Raw genomic sequence first — 22,236 nt, 5'->3', positions numbered from 1 at the left:
GAAAAACTATTGACCACGTGACCGCCTTCAAAGAGTTTGCAATGAATTTTGATTTCATTATGAATGATTTTATTTTAATATTGTTATTAATTGAAATCAATATTTCTCATACAGTTATAGTTTTTGCCACATTTTTTATGAAATCCTTCTTCGATATAGTTGATCCAAATAGACATACTGGTTTATCTTTTAAACCAACTCGGACTTTTCTTACAATTATGGAAACAAGGGAATAAAATCGATGTATAAGAAAGTTAATGAAAACAGCTTATTTTTAATTCACAATTTTGTTGTGGTGGTGGTGGTCGTATGGCAGCTTAGCTGCCGGGGGTAGCTCTCATTTCTTGCAGCACGACTATGTCGCTGATGCAGTGCCCCTTTACCAATACACACACTGGAACTGGTACTCATTTCACCGACCTCAGAAGGATGACAGGCTGAGTCAACCCCCCGGTGTATTAATTCAGTGGCCGACGGGCTCGAACTCAGGACCCGAGGATCCCAAGCTACCACCCTAACCACTACTCAGGACCCGAGGATCCCAAGCCACCACCCTAACCACTGAGCCAACACCAGGCAATGCACTCAGCCTGTCATCCTTCTGAGGTCGGTGAAATGAGTACCAGTTCCAGTGTGTATACTGGTCGAGGGGCACTGCATCAGCGACACAGTCGTGCTTCAAGAAATGAGAGCTACCATACGACCACCACGACCACAACGAAATTGTGAATTAAAAATAAGCTGTTTTCATTGCCTTTCTTATACATCGATTTTATTCCCTTGTTTCCATAATTGTAAGAAAAGTCCGAGTTGGTTTAAAAGATATACCAGTATGTCTATTTGGATCAACTATATCGAAGAAGGATTTCATTAAAATGTGGCAAAAACTATAACTGTATGAGAAATACTGATTTCAATTAATAACAATATTAAAATAAAATCATTCATAATAAAATCAAAATTCATTGCAAACTCTTTGAAGGCGGTCACGTGGTCAATAGTTTTTCCCTCATTAGTTTTCAATATCAATGAAATTACTATTTTTTGTAAATAAACAACATAAATAAATGTTTTGAGGGGGGTAATCTGAAATCGAAGGGAGTAGGATGAAATCGATTTCAAGCAACCCCCGGGGGTAACTTGAAATCTTTACTCCGGCACTCTGGCTAAACGTCGTTCGTGACAGTCTAAGACGAGCCGTTTGTTGACACTTTCTCTCCATTTATCCCATCTTACAGACGTAAAACGTTTGACTTCTTCGTTCGCTCCATTGTCCTGGTGAATAATACACGGGGGAGCGTCCTCACGCCATATTCATCAAAAATCGCCAATCAGCTGCCGGTGATTTCCTCCCTGCAGGAAGCTTCCACCTTGGACAACCGAGCTGGTCACGTGACAGTCTGACGTAATTTCTATACGATGTCAGCCGATCTATTGGCTGTCGAGGCGTCACGTGGTCCACACGTGATCCACAGGTGATCCGAGTTCAAATGAGAAACGTGGTGAATGCATCGATTTTCAAGATGAAAATACACAACTGCAGCTATTTGAGTGGAGAACTTTTGCATACGTGTGTATACGGATATATACTGTCATATTATCAAGGTTTTGTCGACTCCCCGATGAGTGGAACGAAACTTGATTTTCAAGCACTTTCTGAGCCATGGCTGATGGCCTATTTCTTTGGACCACTCAAGCAGTATCCTTGTGATGCCAGGATTCGGCATACTAAGGATGTATGTCAAAGCAGAAGTCCTGCATACATTTTATTTATTGCGTGTTATGCTGTTATTCGGCTGCCATTTAGCCATAATGCACGTCATATCACTTGTTTTATCTGTTTAAGTTGCTGATTATATGTTCATTCCAATTTAATTAAGTTTTTTTTCACCCTGCGCAGTGGAAGACGTGCAGGTGTCGTGTTATCGAATTCTCACAAGTCTTTACATTATTGGCACAGGAAAGAGCATCTATGTTGAAAGGTATGCTGCGTATTCATCGATCTATAATTCCAGCATTGTGTGTGTGTGTGTGCGTGCGTGCGTGCGTGCGTGCGTGCGTGCGTGCGTGCGTGCGTGCGTGCGTGCGTGCGTGCATGTGTGTGTGTGTGTGTGTGTGTGTGTGTGTGTGTGTGTGTGTGTGTGTGTGTGTGTGTGTGTGTGTGTGTGTGTGTGTGACTTCTGTTTCTCGACAACCACGGGTCCGATCTCATTGAAACTTGCCAGGTATATTGCTGGGGACCTGAGGATGTGCCTTTTCAAGGTTTGATATTAATCAGACAAGTGATTCCCAAGTTATGGCCATTTATTTACCAAACCAATGACAGGACACGTTGCTGCATAGGCGTGGCCGATGGGAAAAGGGCCTCATTTAGTTACCAATGACAGGACACGTTGCTGTGTAGGCGTGGCCGTTGGGGAAGAGATCCTCAGCCGCGTTCCCCATTACGGGTTACAACGTACGGACTTCTGGATAGTGATGACTTACTGTATTCTAATAATTTCTCGATTTCTTATGCGCATTTATAGATAAACACAATGCCCCAATCCAGTCGTCATTTTCGAGAGCGAAGGAACGGCCTGTGTGGTTGTTGTTTCTGGCACGCAGTTTGAAAGTTTCTTTTTTTCTTTTGCACGTACGGCCACGCACGTACGGGCACGCACTAGTTTTATTAAAAGCTGGAGTTTCTGTTTATTTTTTGTTAATCTGATAGAAAATCATGACAAGTGTGTAAAGCAAGTAAAACATTATTCACAATAAATCAGTAGCCAATTATGCATCTATACTAGTGTGCGTGTGTGCGCGTGTGCGTATGCGTGCGTGCGCGCGTACGCAAGCTCCATTACTCCAAAGCCATGAAACCTAGCAGCCTGAAACTTTACATGCATACTAAGGGAACTCCAAGGAAGTGCATGACTGAAAATTGGGTGTTTGGGTTAATTGAAACACCCCTTTTAAAGATAATAAATAGCCTTATTTAATTATATCCTTTATCAGGCAATTCTCAGCCACATTGCTCTATGTGGGGTCTTAAGGCATTTCCTGGGTTACCTCGCTGGGGTCTGAAGCCGCCATGTTTTTTGGCCTGCTCAATCATGCCGAGCCTTGGAACAGGCCACAATGATTTCTAAACGATTAAGTTTTTTTTCCCACTTTCCTCACTCATATTATCGAATGCCTGTTCATCATGGCTATGAATCGCTGAGTCCATTGTAATGCTTATACACGCCCAGATATGCCAGCAATCGTGACTTTATTTCATTTCCGCCCATGTCATAACCTCGAGAATCCCTTAAACTAAGCAGAATTACAAAATGTGAGCTCCAGAATCTAACTCAGCAGCAGTTCCGACGCTAAAAAAGTGTTTGTACAATTTGGACATTGCTTGAGTGTTTGCGGGTGCATCGTTTTATCGACGGCAATTGGTAATCGCTTGCCAAGCCAGGTGTTCCGTTGGAGTGTTTGCTCGAGTGCTTAAGCCACTTACCCAGTGCCCTACAGTCAATTGCCGTACAGTTCCTGTCCCAATCAGGATGTACAGTCGACAATTGCTACAAGGTAGAGGTACGTGTGCAGCACACACAGACCTGATACATATGGGTAGATTAGGATCTGTAGGGACTCTCCACAGGTGTGTGAACATGCCATGCCTGTTATGGGTGCTGTGGTGGCAAAGTTTCATTCTGTATCTTATGGAGGTTTTATCAGTTTTTGCTTTGTCCTTGCGACTGTTTCTGAAGCATTTGGTTTTTGCATTTGCTTTACAAAGGTTATATGTTTCTCTTTGTGAGTTTTAAAGCAAAATATATTTGATAATACCCAATTTCCAAGCTGTTTGCTGTATGAACGAGTTTTCTAAATTACTGAGTCAAATTTTTCTCCACCTGTCACATGCTGCTGCTTAAGCCGCTGTCACACCTTGACATTTTAGCCAGCGTATGGCAACGTATCAAAATTGATCTAAAACGCTGGCACACGCTGAAGTATTGATGTATTTTTTTTAATTTTTGGGCGTATAATAACGTATTGGACATATACATAACGTATTAGTAACATAAACAGAACGTTTTAATCACATATAGATAACTTATACCAACGAATGCTGAGCGTGTTGTCGGCGTTCACAACCTATACACAACGATAGTCTAACTTATGCATAGCTCGGCAGCGTATCGCCTACGATCACGTGGCGTAGGCTATTAATAGGCTGCGGCTCAACGATTCAAATCTTAACCGCACTTGACATCGAAGTGAGAAGCCACTGTCACACCTTGACGTTTTAGCCAGCATATGCCGACGTATGAAAAATTTGCCAAACCAAGCTGGCACATGTCGAATATGTTATGGGTAAGTTTTGTATACATTAATAGCACGCTGGCATACGTCGTAGTACGCTGGCATACTTTTCAGCATGTTGAATTTCAGCATTTCAGAGAAATTTTCAGCATGTTGAAAATTTCTCGACATACAGGACGTATGGCGCACATTCCGCATACGCTGGCATAAGTTGTAGGCACGCTACGCTATCGTTAATACACGTCGACACACGTTACTTGTACGTTACTCACAAGTTGAAACGCGTAAATGTAATGGTTAGCATCAGTGTTCCAGACTTCCTGGTTTTTTTTTTTCTTCGGTATGACGGTGATGTTGACACTTCAATTTCTAGTGTGGTTATGATTTAAATCGTTGAGCGGCAGCCTATTAATTATATTATATTATAACCGCACTAAAATCGAAGTGTTAACATCACCGTCATACCGAAGAAAAAAAAAACCAAAAAAAAAAACAGGGAGTCTGGAACACTGACGCAAACCATTACCTTGACGTGTTTCGACTTATGAGTAACGTACAAGTAACGTGTGTCGCCGTGTGTCGACGATCGCATAACGTGCCTACAACACGTTACTCATCGGTTAGAAATAAGTTTCGGGTACGCTAAACACTACTTTGACGTGTTTCGACTTATGAGTAACTTACAAGTAAAGTGTGTCGACGTGTGTCAACAATCGTGTAACGTGCCTACAACTTATGCCAGTGTTATGCGGAACATATGAGTCATATGCTGGCATACGTCAAAAATTTCAAGCATGGAAAATTTGTCTAACACCTCGGCGAACTACGACGTATGCCAGCGTTCTATGACGTATGCCAGCATACTACGACGTATGCCAGCGTGCTCTTAACGTATACAAACTTACCCATAATGTATTCGACGTGTGCCGGCGTTTTAGCCCAATTTTGCATACGTCAGGCATACGTTGGCTAAATCGTCAAGGTGTGACAGGGCCTTCATAAAAATAAATATTTGTGCACTTCTCCTTGAAACGTCTACATAATGTCGTTTTTCAGTGAAAGAAACTCAAGGTTTTTGGGTTGTCTACTATACCGCGGGTGGAGAGACGTAATGTTGTAACTGCATTTTTGGCGAGGTTGAATGGAATAGCTCTCATGTCTAACAAAACACCATTTATCTTTCATTAGCGATTTGCAGGAAATGGGAAATTTTCAGTTACAGCATTATGTCTCTCAACCCGCAAAATGGTGTTTTGTTCGACATGAGAGCCATTTTATTCGCCTTCGCCAAAAATGCAGTTACAACATTATGTCTCTCAACCCGCGATACATACTGTAGTCAGTAATCACACTGACTCCAACCTGCCGATTCCTGAAAAATTGCTGATATCGGCCAAGCACGTGTGTGTGTGTGTGTGTGTGTGTGTGTGTGTGTGTGTGTGTGTGTGTGTGTGTGTGTGTGTGTGTGTGTGTGTGTGTGTGTGTGTGTGTGTGTGTGTGTGTGTGTTCGTTTGTGTGTGTGTGTGTGTGTGTGTGTGTGTTCGTTTGTGTGCGTTCATGTGCATAAAGCATAACAATTTTCTCTGCTAACTCTCCAAGCCACACTCTCTCACTCTTTGTCCCATCCTTGTTCTTCCCCCTCCCAATACAGTGCAGCACCCTCCACCCACACCTCTCTTTCTCCCCTTACCCCCTCTCTCTCTCTCTCTCTCTCTCTCTCTCGGTCCCTGAACATATCCAGATGGGAGTTATGTTTGGATAGTGGTTATCTCCATATGTGCCTGGGCGGTGTTTGTCTCCAGACATGTCTGGGCGGAGACAAATGGTGGTTATGCCTGGATGGTGGTTATCTCCATACGTGTCTGGATGTTGGTTATGTCTGGGCAGTGTTTGTCTCCGGAGGTATCCTGGCGGGTCTTGTTTCCAGACCTGTCTGGATGTTATTTATCTCTGGAGGTGTCTGGATGGGAGTTTGTCTCTGGACGTGTCTGAGTGGTGTTTATTTCCAGACGTGTCCAGGCGGAGTTTATGTCCAGATGGGAGTTTGTTTCTGGATGCGTCCAGGCGGTGTTTATTTCCGGACATTTCCAGGCAGTGTTGTCTCTGGACGCGTCTGGGCAGTGTTTGTCTCCAGTTGCGTGCGGGTGGCGTTTGTCTCCAGTTGCGTCCGTGCGGTGTTTGTCTCCGGACGCATCCAGGCGGTGTTTGTCTCCGCGTGCGTGTGGTGTTTGTCTCCAAATGTATCTGGGCAGTGTTTATGTCCGGATGGGAGTTTTTTCCCTCAAACATTTTTGTTCCTTCCCACGTGAGCCTTCTCAGTCTTTTAGTCTTCTCCTCATGCAAGCTTGTCCCATTCGTTTCTCCTTTCTGCTTCCTTCAATCTTGTGTGTCTGCTTTCTGCCTACTCTTCTGCTTTCTGCCTTTTGCTTCTTCCCTTTCTGCTTTCTGAGTCATCTGCTCAGGAGTGCTCTTCGTCCCTGCTCACCCGAGTTCGTCGCGAGTGCTTTTCTTGTTCTTCACATCAGCTTTCTTCCCCTCCTCCCACAAGCATTCTCCCCCTCCCATTGGCCCGCAGCCGATGGGGGGTGGGTACGTGACGTCACTTGTAGAAATTGCCACACCATTTGAGGGAACTTTCAATGAAGCCCCCGCCCCGCCCACTACACGTCCAAACACACAACGAGAGCCCCCAGCCCCTTCCCTCACATGCAAAACACCCACTCGCACTGTTTTGCACTGCACCACACCTGTAAGAAGTGCCACACCTCGCAGGCCACGATGAGCACCAAGCGCCACGAAGATGCATGTGGCTTGTAGCATGGTATTGTGTACACTGTGGTCCAAAATGAGGAGAAAGCTTCGAAATTGAACCCAGTTTTAATAAGATAAACAATCTTAATGTTATATAATGCCCAAGTGTCTGTGCTTTCAGAAAATGTATACTTTGCTGTGGGTCCTATGGATATAGTTGCTTACAAAGCATGTTTTTTTTTTTTATCCAAACACAGGCTATTAAAAATGTTAGGAAGTACAGAACAAATTGCATTTACCAAGCTGCTGCAAAATTACTGGTAGCTATAAGCTTGATTTTATAACCATAGAATAAGTTAACCAAGATGGCCCCATGATATAAAAATCAATACCAAAGGCCAGTTTGTGTTCAGTATACAGAACATCAAAGGTCGTTAGGAAGTACGTAACGTTTTTAATAAATCTGCACTTTTAATCCTAAGATGTTAGTCTGGTCAGAGCTTTGACCCTGTCAGAGCAATAGAAAGAGGAAGAATTAAGCTCTGCTCAAATAGATCCTGAATCCCCATGATGTTGGCTAACAAATGATATGCAAAACTTAATCATACAATGACTTTCATTTTTTTGGTCCTCCGTGTCCTAAATGTGTACATAATACCTTGCTACAAGCCATGTCAGACACAACATGAACATGCTTGCGAGAGCTCCCGATGGGTTATATGTGTGTGTATGTGTATATATATATATATATATATATATATATATATATATATATATATATATATATATATATATATATATATATATATATATATATATATATATATATATATATATATATATATATACAGTGGGGAGAACAAGTATTTGATACACTGCCGATTTTGCAGGTTTTCCCACTTACAAAGCACGTAGAGATCTGTAATTTTTTTTATCATTGGTACACTTCAACTGTGAAAGACGGAATCTAAAACAAAAATCCTGAAAATCACATTGTATGATTTTTAAATAATTAATTTGCATTTTTATTGCATGAAATAAGTATTTGATCACCTACCAACCAGTAAGAATTCCGGCTCTCACAGACCTGTTAGTTTTGTCTTAAAGAAGCCCTCCCATTCTCCACTCATTACCTGTATTAACTGCACCTGTTTGAACTCGTTATCTGCATAAAAGACACCTGTCCACACTCAATGAATCAGACTCCAACCTCTCCACATTGGGCAAGACCAGAGAGCTGTCTAAGGACATCAGGGACAAAATTGTAGACTTGCACAAGGCTGGGATGGGCTCCAGGACAATAGGCAAGCAGCTTGGTGAGAAGGCAACAACTGTTGGCACAATTATTAGAAAATGGAAGAAGTTCAAGATAACAGTCAATCTCCCTCGGTCTGGGGCTCCATGCAAGATCTCACCTCCTGGAGCCTCAATGATCATGAGAAAGGTGAGGGATCAGCCCAGAACTACACGGTAGGACCTGGTCAATGACCTGAAGAGAGCTGGGACCACCATATCAAAGAAAACCATAAGTAACACATGACGCCGTCATGGATTAAAATCCTGCAGTGCACGCAAGATCCCTCTGCTCAAGCCAGCGCATGTCCAGGCCCGTCTGAAGTTTGCCAATGACCATCTGGATGATCCAGAGGAGGAATGGGAGAAGGTCATGTGGTCTGATGAGACCAAAATAGAGCTTTTTGGTTTAAACTCCACTCACCGTGTTTGGAGGAAGAAGGATGAGTGCAACCCCAAGAACACCATCCCAACCGTGAAGCATGGAGGTGGATACATCATTCTTTGGGGATGCTTTTCTGCAAAGGGGACAGGACGACTGCACCGTATTGAGGGGAGGATGGATGGGGCCATGTATAGCGAGATCTTGGCCAACAACCTCCTTCCCTCAACAAGAGCATTGAAGTTGGGGCGTGGCTGGGTCTTCCAGCATGACAACGACCCGAAACACACAGCCAGGGCAACTAAGGAGTGGCTCCGTCAGAAGCATCTCAAGGTCCTGGAGTGGCCTAGCCAGACTCCAGACCTGAACCCAATAGAAAATCTTTGGAGTGAGCTGAAAGTCTGTGTTGCCCAGCGACAGCCCTGAAACCTGAAAGATCTGGAGAAGATCTGTATGGAGGAGTGGGCCAAAATCCCTGCTGCAGTCTGTGCAAACCTGGTTAAGAACTACAGGAAACGTCTGATCTCTGTAATTGCAAACAAAGGTTTCTGTACCAAATATTAAGTTCTTTTTATCTGATGTATCAAATACTTATTTCATGCAATAAAATGCAAATTAATTATTTAAAAATCATACAATGTGATTTTCAGGATTTTTGTTTTAGATTCCGTCTTTCACAGTTGAAGTGTACCTATGATAAAAATTACAGACCTCTACGTGCTTTGTAAGTGAGAAAACCTGCAAAATTGGCAGTGTATCAAATACTTGTTCTCCCCACTGTATATATATATACATACATACACACACACACACACACACACACACACACACACACACACACACACACACACACACACACACACACACACACACACACACACACACACACACACACACACACACACACACACACACACACACACACACACACACACACACACACACACCCATATATGGTCTACCTAGCAGGCACCTAAGACGTCGTCCATTATAATACCTCCAGTTTTAGTGAAGGAAATTTCTGAGGGTATCCTAAAGACTCAATGGCTTCGTAGCTTCACCCTACATAATTGATGAGGTCCTTGGGTTCATGTCCTGGGTTGTCAGAATTTTTTCACACAATTCCCACGCAAAATTTATTGGTTTGATATATATATATATATATATATATGTATATATATATATATATATATATATATATATATATATATATATATATATATATATATATATATATATATATATATATATATATATATATATATATATACTAGCAGGGATACCCGTGCTCCGCACAGGAATCCCGTGGATGACAGCGGGTCTGAAGGAGTATATGTCACAGTTAATTGTAAAATTGTAGAGGCTGCCACCATTATTATTTTTTTTCATCACCACTATCATATTATATTTTCCCCGCCATGTTTTATATGCAGAAGACTCGAGTTCAAAAATGTTAAGATTTATTGCCGCATCAGATAAAAAAAACCATAATGCCTCAACAATGTGAGGCTGGTTTCATGTCATCATTTGCAACTTAATTTATACGTCGGGCATAACCCAGCCTGGCCCAGCGTATTTTATTTATTTACGTCTGTTATCCTGATAAAAAATTGTTATATTATGTATACGAAGTTACAACGTACCTATGCCCATAACCATTCTATAAAATATCTACATAGCCCATAACCATTATTAATTTTAATTATAAAATATTATACACGTACGCCATACGCCATCACCATTCTATTTATATCTGTAATATGTTTTTTACAAACCACCACCACCATTTTTTTATTTCCCACCACCATTTTTATTTTTCACCAGCAACATGTATTTCCTTCATCGCACATCCTATTCCCGTTTATGAAATAACTGAAGTCGCTCAATAATTTTAGTGGAGTGCTCGAGGATAAACAATATTTTATGTCTTCCCCTCTGGGGCCAATATGTATAAAGCCTCCGATGATCCCACTCTGGAGCATCCCACATATAGCTGACCATGGGAAAAGCAAGGAGTGGATAATTCCAGCCCTGCTCCTTTCAATGACTGTCCTTGTGCCTTATTGATAGACATCGCAAAGCACAGGCATACAGGAAGTTGTAGTCTCTTAAATTCAATCGTTGAATTTGATGGAATGAGTGGAATTCGCGGAATGAATACATCTTCTCCTTTCGCACATCCTGTCATGATAGTGGCCTCAATTACATGTGGTAGTAGTCTTTTCACAATCAGTTTTGTTCCGTTGCAAAGTTTTGGTGCATCTAGATTACGTAATAACATAATAGGGCATCCAACTTTTAACGACAGATTGTACGGAGGCAATCCTGGTAATTCCAATGAGTTTAGAAATTCTGTGGGATAATGTATGGCTTGCTCAGTATCCAGTGTGGTGTCAAGAGACTTGTGACTATGTTGTTCGCCTGGAACTACTTATAATAACTGATGGTTTATTACACGGACTGTTTCATTAAGTGGAGCCAGGATTGTTCTTCCACAGAGCCACTGTATGTTTTTGTAATTAGTTGCTAAAGGCCCGGTCACACCTTGACGTTTTAGCCAACGTATGCCGATTTTTTATTTTTTTTTCTAAAACGCTGGCACACGTTGAATATGTTATGGGTAAGTTTTGATAACATTGAGAGCACGCTGAAAAACACTGCCATACGTCGTTGTACGTTGGCTTTAAACGTTGTACTTTTTGGTTGTCCTCAAATTTTTTCATGCTTGAAATTTCACGACGTATGCCGGCGTATGACTCACACGTTCCGCTACGCTGGCCACAAGTTGTATGCACGGTCTGCGATCGTTGACAGACGTCAACACATGCTACTTGTAAGTTAATCATAAGTTGAGACACGCCGAGGTAATGTTTAGCGTACCCGAAACTTATTTCTAACCTATGATTAACGTGTTGTTGGCACGTTACGCGATCGTTGCCACACATCGACAGACGTTACTTTTAAGTTACTCATAGGCTGAAAGACGTCGGTATAATGGATCGTCCTTGCGTCAGCGTCCACGGCCACGGCCAGGACACTTATTTGCAGCATTCTTCAAACTTTTCTTTGGCATGACGAGGATGTTCACACTTCGATGTCTAGCTTGGCTATGATTCCAATTGTCCATCGACAGCGTCTATTTAAAATAGTCGAGTTTGAGCGTTTTAACACGTTCAGAAAAAACGCTTCAAATTTCCAAACCCCAGCGTCAAAAAACAAAGGCGAGTGACAGCAATTTAAATCGTTCATTGTAAACAATGAAAATAGCTGAGTGGTACCGTTTAAAAGTCGTTGAGTGTAAAAAAAATCCAATTGTTGAGCGCAAGCGTCTACTTTCAATAGTGAAGATGCAGCCATTTAAATCGTTGAGTGGCAGCCTATGAATAGCAAACCCTACGTCACCGGCAAAGATAAACTGCCGCACGATATGGATAACTTAGGCTATCGTTGGGCATAGTTTGTGAACGCCGGCTTCACGATAATTATTCGTTGGTATATCGTATCTATAAGTAATCAAAGCGCTCTATGCACATTATTAGTTCATTGTGCATATGTCCAACCCGTTATGAATAGACCTAAATCGTAAAAACAAGCTATAGCTCATTGTTGAAAAAGCCCCATAAAAAAATTAGCCGCGAAGAACTTCGAACAATGGTGAAAAGATGTCTCCTACCCGTGGACACGCGGACGCAAGGACGATCCATCATAACCCACACCCTCCCCCTCACACTCACCTACTACTGCCAACATGAACAAACTACTACTAATACTAATACTAATACTGATACTGATACTGTTACTGCTGACATGGACATCGACTCAAAAAGGACTCGAAAACACTGTTGGGTTCCCCTTTTATGAGCAGCATTTTTATATACCAATTCCCAAAACCGCTGGGAACACGTCTTTATATGGCAGTTGTAAGCTAGAAACACGTTAATTTTTTTTGTCGACCGGAAGACGTCATTGGAATACGTCTACATACGTCGATGTGTGTTGGGACTACGTAAAGAATTGGTTCAAAGCACGTCAAACATAAGTTAGAAATAAGTTTCGCGTAAAAAAGACATTACCGCGACGTGTTTCAACTTATGAGTAGCTTATAAGTAGCCTTTGTGGACGTGTGTAAGTGTCCACATATCGTGTGTAAAACTTATCCCCATCGCATGCGGAACGTGTGTCATACGCCGAGTACGTCGTAAAATTTTGAACATGTTTAAAATTTCTTGACGTACTCTACTTACTACGACGTATGATAGCGTACTTTAGCGTTCTACTCACGTATACCAAACTTACTCATACCGTATTTGACGTGCCCCAACGTTTTAGACACATTTTTCTTAGGTCGGCATACGCTGGCAAGATCGCCAAGGTGTGACCACGATGTTGACACTTCCATTTCTACGGCAGTTATGATTCAAATCGTTGTGCGTCAGCCTTTTAATAGGCTACGTCGTGACATCGTCGGCGATGCGTGCAACGCGCTATGCCTAAGTTAGACTATTGTTGGGCATCAGTTGTGTAGGCCGACAACAGGTTCAGCATTCGTTGGTATAAGTTATCTATAACACAACGAAACGTTCTGTGTCCGTTACCAATGCATTATACGTAAGCCAGCGTTTTACATAAATTTTAATACGTTGCCATTGCTGGCTAAAATGTCAAGGTGTGACCAGGCCTTTAATTGGGATACACATGAGCCTCTAATTCTTCCATAGATGAAACTATTGTACCACAGTCATCGGGAATAGATATTACATCATTTGTGTTCGGGATTTCACCATTTCCAAGTTTGAGAAGTAATTGTGCGAAATTGCCAGAATCTAAATCACCATATAATTTGACCCTCATATTTGTTGTTAGATGGATAGTTTGTATGAATGTCCAGAGGTATGAAGATTTTATCCTGGCTTTCATTTCATCAGCTGGAGTGCTACGGGGTACTACAGGTAAAGCTTGTCTGAAATCGCCATAAATAACCAGCGTAACTCCACCTATAGGCACGTCTACTCCTCTTAAATCTCGCATAGTTCTATCTAATGCTTCAAATGCATCCTTAGGCGACATCGTACCTTCATCCAAGACTATGAGGTCGCAATTCTTCAGCACTTTTACTGCTTCAGTTTGTTGGCCAATGCCACAAACCGGATATTCCATTGTAGCTAAGTCGAGAGGCAATTTGAAAGCAGAATGCGCTGTGCGGCCACCTGAAAGTAGTGTTGCGGCTATACCGGATGAAGCAACGGCTAATGCGCTTTTTCTGGCTCCTCATCTAAGTAAGCAAAAGGTTGAGGACAAATGTTTTGCCAGTACTACGTGGGGCATCCAAGAAAAATATCATATATATATATATATATATATATATATATATATATATATATATATATATATATATACATACATATATATATATATATATATATATATATATATATATATATATATATATATGTATGTATGTATGTATGTATATATATATATATATATATATATATATGTATGTGTATATATATATATATATATATATGTATGTGTATATATATATATATATATATATATATATATATATATATATATATATATATATATGTATGTATATATTTTTATATATATATAAAAAATATGACCGTTTTTACAGCCATTTTTTCCCTGCTGTGCAGGGGTTTGGCTTTTTCTTGAGGCAATGTTTTATGGCCAGATGCCCTTCCTGACGCCAACCCTGGTCGCCTCTTACGACACACAGGGATATGGTACACCTATTCTAACCGGGGCATACACCGGGACCAGTACACTGGTACTCACTTCGCCGACCTCAGATGGATGACAGGCTGAGTCAACCCCCTGGTGTTAATTCAGCAGCCAAAGGGCCTTGAACTCAGGACCCTGGGATCCCAAGCCGCCACCCTAACCACTAAGCCAACACCAGGCTATATATATATATATATATATATATAGTATTTGTATATGTATTTGTATGTATTTGTATATGTATATGTACATACATACATAGCCAATTTCATCTCCCATCCATGTATTTGGAGCAATGATCGATCAGATCTGACCTTACCAATCTTCCCAGCTTCAACTCAGCTTTAAATCTTAAAACCCAGCTTCAGCTGTAAATCACCACTTGACCCTTCTCATGCTGCCGTACTCATGCAAGTGCTACTTTACACACACAGGAAAACTTATCACGATGGTCAGTTCCAGATTTTAAAAAATCCATAAAGCTTTGCTCTTACATAAATATATTTTACTCTTTTAGACTTGAGTTTCTAACTGCTTTCTTATCTTCTTTACATCTGTCCATAATTCCAGCTGTGTGTGTGTGTGTGTGTGTGTGTGTGTGTGTGTGTGTGTGTGTGTGTGTGTGTGTGTGTGTGTGTGTGTGTGTGTGTGTGTGTGTGTGTGTGTGTGTGTGTGTGTGTGTGTGTCCGCTGTTTCTCGACAACCACTGGTCCGATCTAATTGAAACCTGCCAGATATATTGCTGGGGACCTGAGGATGCGCCTTTTCAAGGTTTGATATTAATCGGACAAGTGCTTCCCAAGTTATGGCCATTTATTTACCAACCAATGACAAGACACGTTGTTGCGTGGGCGTGGCCGATGGGGGAAGGGAACCTCAGCCGCATCTCTCGATTTCTTATGCGCATTTATAGATAAACACAATGCCCCAAGTTATGATCGTTTTCATATTAGACGGTGCATAAATTTCGGAAACATCTGAGTGAGCTGGTGTGCTCCAAACCAGGAAGTAAATTTTTTTTTTTTTTGCACGAACGTTTTTTTTTTTCTCTTCTCTTCTCTTTGTGTTTTTTCTTGCGACGACATTGCGAAAAGGAAAAATACGTTGGCGCTAAAGAATAATTGGCCATTAAAACTAAATTGCGAATAATCGTAACTGCGATATGCGAACTTCCGGGCCACGCACGTACGGGCACGCGAGAGCGAAGAAACGGCCTGTGTGGTTGTTGTTTGTTGCTTGCGGTTTGAAAGTTTTTTTTTGTTTTTTTTTACGGGCACATACTAGTTTGAATAAACAAACATAAGTTTTGCAAAATGTATAAATATGAGTTGAGCAAGCTTTGATTGCCTAGTTTTCATTATCTTTCAATTATTATACAATCCAATTATTTATGGATTGCGGTGGGGTGGTGGAGGCTGTTGGGAAGTAATAACACATTAAATAGTCAGGTGTTATTTTTATGCCTCAGCAGCCGAAGGCATTATGTTTTCGAGTTATCTTACGGTCCTTCTTTGTGTCCGTCTATGCGTGCGTAGCAGATTTTCGTATCTTATGAACTACTGAAGTGATTCCAACCAAACTTGGCAAAAGTATGACATCTAATACAAAGATGAGCTCTTTAGATTTTTGGGTACAAAAAGTCAAAGGTCACTGGTCATTGACCTTTCATTGAAAATCTTTGTTACCACAATAATTTGTGAAGCACAGAAGGGATTTCCACCAAACTTAGCGCAAGTATGGACTGTGATACAAAGATGAACTGATTAAATTTTGTGTTCATCAGGTCAAAGGTCATGTGCCCTTTGTGGAGGCAAATCCATTGACACATTCACATCAAAGTTTTTTTTTTTCCCCCCTTTCAATTTTGTTTCCCTGTATATTTCCAGACAGAGACCTGCAATCGGTGAGTGCCTTTCTTCATTGGCCTCAGCATTCCCTGTGGCTTTCCTTGAGAGGCACCTAAATAAGTACAACCCACATTCTGCATTTAACCTGAAGACTCAACAAGAGCGGGCAAGTGAGTGAACTTTTTATCGATGACCTTTAAGATTGCTGCAGAGGCCGCATGTTGATCGGCATACACATAAAGATACACAAGAAAGTTTGATGCAGTAAGAGGCCATTTGGCCCATTAAGCTTGTACTACATCACCGTATGAATTCTATCTAATAGGTAATCAACTGAAATTCACTTTTTGGGGGTTGGGGGAAGGGAGTGTGGATGTTAGAGTCCGGCTATTATGTGTTCAATACTCAATCCTGTCAGACCCTGCCATTCGCGGTTCCGCGATTCGCGGAACTCGCATATTTGCGGAACCTGCATATTCACGTTTTATAAAATGTGACTGGCTTATATATTTGCTACCCTGTGCTTCACGTATTCATGGTTTTTCATAGTTTTTTTGTGGGTATACTTGCGGGGGTTTTTTTTGTTGTTTTGTATTCACGTGTTTTTTTGTGAGCGTATTCCCGGTTTTTCATGGGATTTTTGATTTCCCCTTCTGAACCACGAACCGCCAGGAACCAATCTCCCTTTTTCCCATTAAAACAATGCCCCGACATTCACGCATTTGACATTCATGGAATTTTTCAGAAACTTATCCCCCACTAATGTCAGGGTCCGACAGTATATGTTAATTTATTTAGTTCCTTTTACTTTCCTCATGTCGCCCCGTGAAGTTTAACCATCCACATCCAACTAAATATTCTGAAAGCTATATCTTAATGATGCATCAAAATGTTCTCAGCCTTAGGTGTGTTTTGTCCCTCGCCCCTCCAGCAAGGTCAGAGATGGGGCATATTAAAATGAGCTCCGTCCGACTGACCGACAGACCAACGACAGACCGACAAAAGTCCATTTACTTTTGTGTACACACTATTTCAAAAACCGTTCAATATTTCATTTTCATATTGCAGATATCTATTCCTCATGACACCCGCAACCTGATTAGAACACGGCTGAGATTGGCTGAATTATGTTGCCATGGCAACCATCTCGGTAACTTGGCTTGTGAACGAGATATTTCAAAGACCATTCAAGATTCAGCTCTCATATTACACAGATATATTCCTCATACCGCCCAAAATGCAGTAGACCCAGAGTATCAGGTTCTTGTTCAATTTAAAATGTTAAGTTTTGTTTTTTTAATAGATGGTCTAGGCTCATGGAAGAGCGAGGACACAGAACAGATCAGGACACAACAAAGGGAACAGCAGGAGAAAGGGGAAATGCTAACAGCAGGGTGGAGGTTAGAAAGGAGATGGACAAACAATGGATGCAGGTAACAATTAAGGGTAAGGGAGAATACAAGGGGTGGACAAGATGGATACACAAGCAAAATTTTGGGACGGGGATGGGGTCGTTTAATGGGTGTGGAAAATATAATTGTTTTGGATGGGGGGGGTGACTTGAGATGTTGTTGAGCAGCTGTCTTGATTGAAGACCTGGAGGGAATAATGAGATTTAAGAGTATGTGGAAGGTGGTTCCAAAGGTGGGAAAACAGAAGAATACATGAGTGGATGTGAGCAGTGATTCTGGATTTAGGCAGTTTCACGAGGAGGGAGAAAGACCACCAACCTGTCCACGACAGCAAAGTGATAGGCCCATAGACTCAGCTTCATCGCGAGAGATACCAATGATCTTGAAAGCCTTGATTTCCATGGCATCAAGCTGAGCAAGATGTGAGGCAGGAGAACCAGCTCAATGGGGAGAGCAGTTCTCCATCAGGCTGCGGACAAAAACTTTGTATGTGGTCAGGAGCTCAGGTGTGTCAAGGAAGGACTTTTCATGATGGAGGATGCCCAGTCGGCATCTGGCTTTGGAGGCCAATTTTGAAATGTGGCTTGCCCAAGAGAGATCATGGTTGATGGTGAGACTGAAGAGGTTGAGTGACACAACCTCTTTGAGAAGGTTGTTGAGAAAGTATATGGGAGAATTTTCAGTATGTCCTTTCTGAGACAGATATGTGTATATATATGTGTATATATATATATATATATATATATATATATATATATATATATATATATATATATATATATATATATATATATTGTTGTGGTTACCAAATTCGCAAACCACCATTCAGGTCCCTTAGGTGAGGTATCTCGGTAAGTGCATGTGTAGTTAGGCCCAAACCCGTTGTCTAGTGGGAATACATGTCATTTATGCGAGCTGCGACTCTTCAGGATAGCCGTTTTTCTTTTACTATCTTTATTTTGGACCAACCGCCATGATTACCACCACAACCACAACATCAACCACCAACCACAACGCCGCTTCACCACAACCGCAACGACCTTCCCGTCACACCTCGCAACCGTAGCATCGCCACCGTTCTTGCCCCGCTGTGGGTACCGGTGTTGGACTCACGCAGAACGCGCGTCGAACAGCGTGTACAAAATCACGGATTTTGTGCTTCAAAAACGGATCAAAAACGACACACGCCCACTTTTTGCCGTCCAATCGGTGAGCGAGGGGCGAATTGGCCCCGCCCCCAGGGCGATCGATATATGCAAATTTGTGGATCAAAAAGCCTTCACGCCCACTTTTTCTCGGGCCAATGGGGAGCGAGGTGAAAGGTCAAAGGGAGGGGGTCAAAGGCGAAGTTACGGGGGGATAAAAGGACGGTGTTCGTGAGTCAGAGAAGGAGAACGAGAACGAGAAGGAGTCGGAACGGAGGGGACGAGTGTGGAAGTCTGGAGCCCGAAGCCTGCAGTGGCTGGAGAAGCTGAAGAGAGTCGGACGAGGGGGTGCTCGCGTCGGTGCCAGGAGCTGCACGCCCGAGGGAGGCCGGCAGCGCGACCTGGCCGAGGTGGAGACGCACACCAGGGATAATAAAGATCCTCTATACCCCGAGCATCAGCAACCCCCTCCTGTTTCCCCCCGCGCTGAGATAGTGCGACCAAGGGGGCCCCGTTCCCACCCCCTACCAGACACCGTCCACGAGGCCCGCGGGTTGCGGGGCCATCGCCGCTCCGCGTCTCATCACCAGACGGGTAGGCCCGACCCGGTCTCGGCCTCAGGCCTGCCTCATTCTTGAGGGTATTTCTTTTCCTTGGTTTTGGGTATGTGTTGTCGGCGCCGTCTGTGAAGTAGAATTGTATAAGTGTTGCCGTGTGCTCGGTAGTCGGTATTAGCTCTGCACTGTGTTTTCGCTTTTATATTTGCTTTTTGTGTAAATGGAATTGTGTTTTCTTTTTTTTGTGTGCTTTTGGTGGAATTGTATTTGTGTGCTTCCCGTGTGCCGCGAATAAATGTGCTTTATTGTTGAACTGTTCTCCCGCTTCGCTTCGTCTTTTCCCCCATTGAACCCTCATCTTGCTTCACGTAAAGGGTTGGTAGTGGGCTGAGTACGCCCGATAATTAATCGAACCGTCGAGGTCGACGATAACACCGCTCGGTTATTCTGATAGTACGGAACGGGTCGCTTAAGTGGCCCGTGTCCGAAGTCGACCTGCGGCGAGGTGCGATCGCCCGGTCTACCCTCCGCGTGGGTACTTAGGTAGGTCGAATTTGGCGAGCAACCCTATCCCACGCGGGGGCTGATTGGCTCGATCGCGGTGAGACCGAAAGGTCCACCCGTGACTGGTTCCCGGCGTTAGTCCGAGAGGGTCATGACTGGATTGTCCGTCCGGTGGGCGACGTGCCGCGATTCGAGTTACGTGGCCGTTCGCACGCCGGCGGGCGCGAAAACCGCAACAATATATATATATATATATATATATATATATATATATATATATATATATATATATATATATATATATTTTTTTTTTTTTCAGGGTTGAAAGACATATTCCAAGTGTTTGACCAGTTTGTGACTTTGTTAAGGTACGATTGAGAAGTAAGAGGCTCTGCCTGTCTGTCAGAAGGATGAAGGATGTCACGGAAAAGAGTGGAGTCATCAGCAAAGAGATTGAGGATTTTCCATAGAATCAATGAGATCATTGAAGAAAATTGGGAATAAGATGGGGCTGAGAACACTTCCTTGGGGTACTTCAGCCTTGACAGGAAAAGGAGAAGAAAGGGTTCTGTTGAGAGACACACGTTGCTTCCAAGAGTGGAGGAAGCCAGTAATCCAAGAGTGGAGTTGGCCTTGGATTCCATAGGCAGACAGCTTGTAGAGTAAGACAGGATTCCAGAGTGTATCAAAAGCTCAATATATGATCAGAGTGATGGCCCTGGTCTTATGTCTGATATTGAGGGCCTCCAGTCATTGTTGGAAGAGTAGAAGCAGCAAGTCCAAGGTGGAGGGACAAGGTCTAAATCCATTTTCGTGATCTGAGATGAGGCTGTTGGAGAAAAGGAATTATTTTATGTCAACTGCGATGATGGATTCCAAGACTTTGCTGATGATTGGAAGTAAGCTAATCTGTAGTTAAGGGGATCCCTTTTTGCACCTTGTTTATGCAATGCAAGCCTGGTGCTGGCTTAGCGGTGAAGGTGACTGGCTTGGGACCTTAGGGTCCTGAGTTTGAGCCCCTGTCCACCGTTGAATTAACGTCAGGTGGGGTTGACTCAGCCTGTCATCCTTCTGAGGTCGGCAAAATGAGTACCAGTGTACTGGGGTAATAACCATTCGGGATAACCTATGTCAAAGTGGCAACCCGTCCACGACTGTACTCCTTGCCAATGAAACTGCCTCGGCAGCCTGATGCGCCTTTGCGACACAAAAGGAGGAGGAAGAGGATATTGGGACCATACTCTGTGCAGAGTGTTGGTGCTGCTTAAGCAGTCTCCTTGGCTATTGGGCACAATCCTGGACGGGTTGCCACTCCGACACAGTATACCAGCATGTTGGCACTCATTTTGCCGACTTCAGAAGGATGACAGGCCAAGTTAACCCCACCTGGTATTAATTGAACAGCTGAGCGAGATTTGAACTCAGGACCATAATCATTAAGCCAACACCTGGCATACACAAGAGGAATGGTATTATTATATATATATATATATATATATATATATATATATATATATATATATATATATATATATATATATATATATATATATATATATATATATATATATTATTATTATTATGAAATGTGGTGATGTTGGCTGACCTCCATGCAGATGGATGATGGCCTACGATGTAAATGATAGGGTGAAAAGGGCAGTGAGAGGAAGTGCAAGAGCAGCAGAGCAGGTTTTTAGGACACGTGCCATCTGATCCAGTTGCAGAGTCAGAGTGAGAGTGAGAGTAAGAGTGTGAGTGAGAGTGAGAGAAACATAACTGAGGCATTCGGCCTTCTCACGAGTGGAGTAACTTTATTAAATTTACTTAATTACATCAACATTGTATCATGTATCTTATTTCTAACCAGTCAGTAAGACAACTTAGCAATACTATAATTACCCTGCCCATGCAAAGTGAAAAGCAGGTTGAAGCAATTGGTTCACTTCTGTCTGTCTACAAGTGGCAGTTTATGATCGAGAAACAACTTAATTTCAATTGAATGTTGTATATTTGAACACGAATCGGAGCATGAATCGGACAGAAAACAAAACTGTAGTTTATCAGTACTTCAGTTCTGAATTTGTCCCGGTCACACATGCGCAGAGATGAGTGAGATTGTTTGTTCTTTTACTCTGTCTGCCTGCCTGGCTGTTAAACAAAATTGAAAATCATTCCAAACAGGAAATGTACTGTTTTCAAGGACATCATAAAGGACACAAACAACAGGAACCAAGAACTAATGTAACGTGTTTAATATGGTTGTGTCAAAGACCCTGCATCAACGGCGATAAACTTCCTGAA

General features: G+C 42.3%; 1 protein-coding gene across 2 annotated transcripts in view; it reads left to right on the top strand.

Moving 5' to 3' along the window:
* Positions 1–22,236, top strand: part of LOC147022834 (ryanodine receptor 2-like) — a 717,656-nt gene that overhangs the window by 459,101 nt on the left and 236,319 nt on the right. For both annotated transcript variants that reach the window (XM_085887705.1, XM_085887704.1), the window contains exons 66-67: positions 1,901–1,982; positions 16,357–16,487. In XM_085887705.1, coding sequence (XP_085743831.1) covers positions 1,901–1,982; positions 16,357–16,487 — 213 coding nt within the window. The remainder of the gene's footprint in view (positions 1–1,900; positions 1,983–16,356; positions 16,488–22,236) is intronic.

This window comes from Eptatretus burgeri, chromosome 7 (assembly GCF_056783735.1).
Source record: "Eptatretus burgeri isolate ZD-2024b chromosome 7, Ebu_testis_v1, whole genome shotgun sequence".
NCBI lineage: Eukaryota > Metazoa > Chordata > Myxini > Myxiniformes > Myxinidae > Eptatretus > Eptatretus burgeri.
The sequence above is the reverse complement of the archived record's forward strand: the minus strand, read 5'-3'. Positions and strand labels throughout refer to the sequence as shown.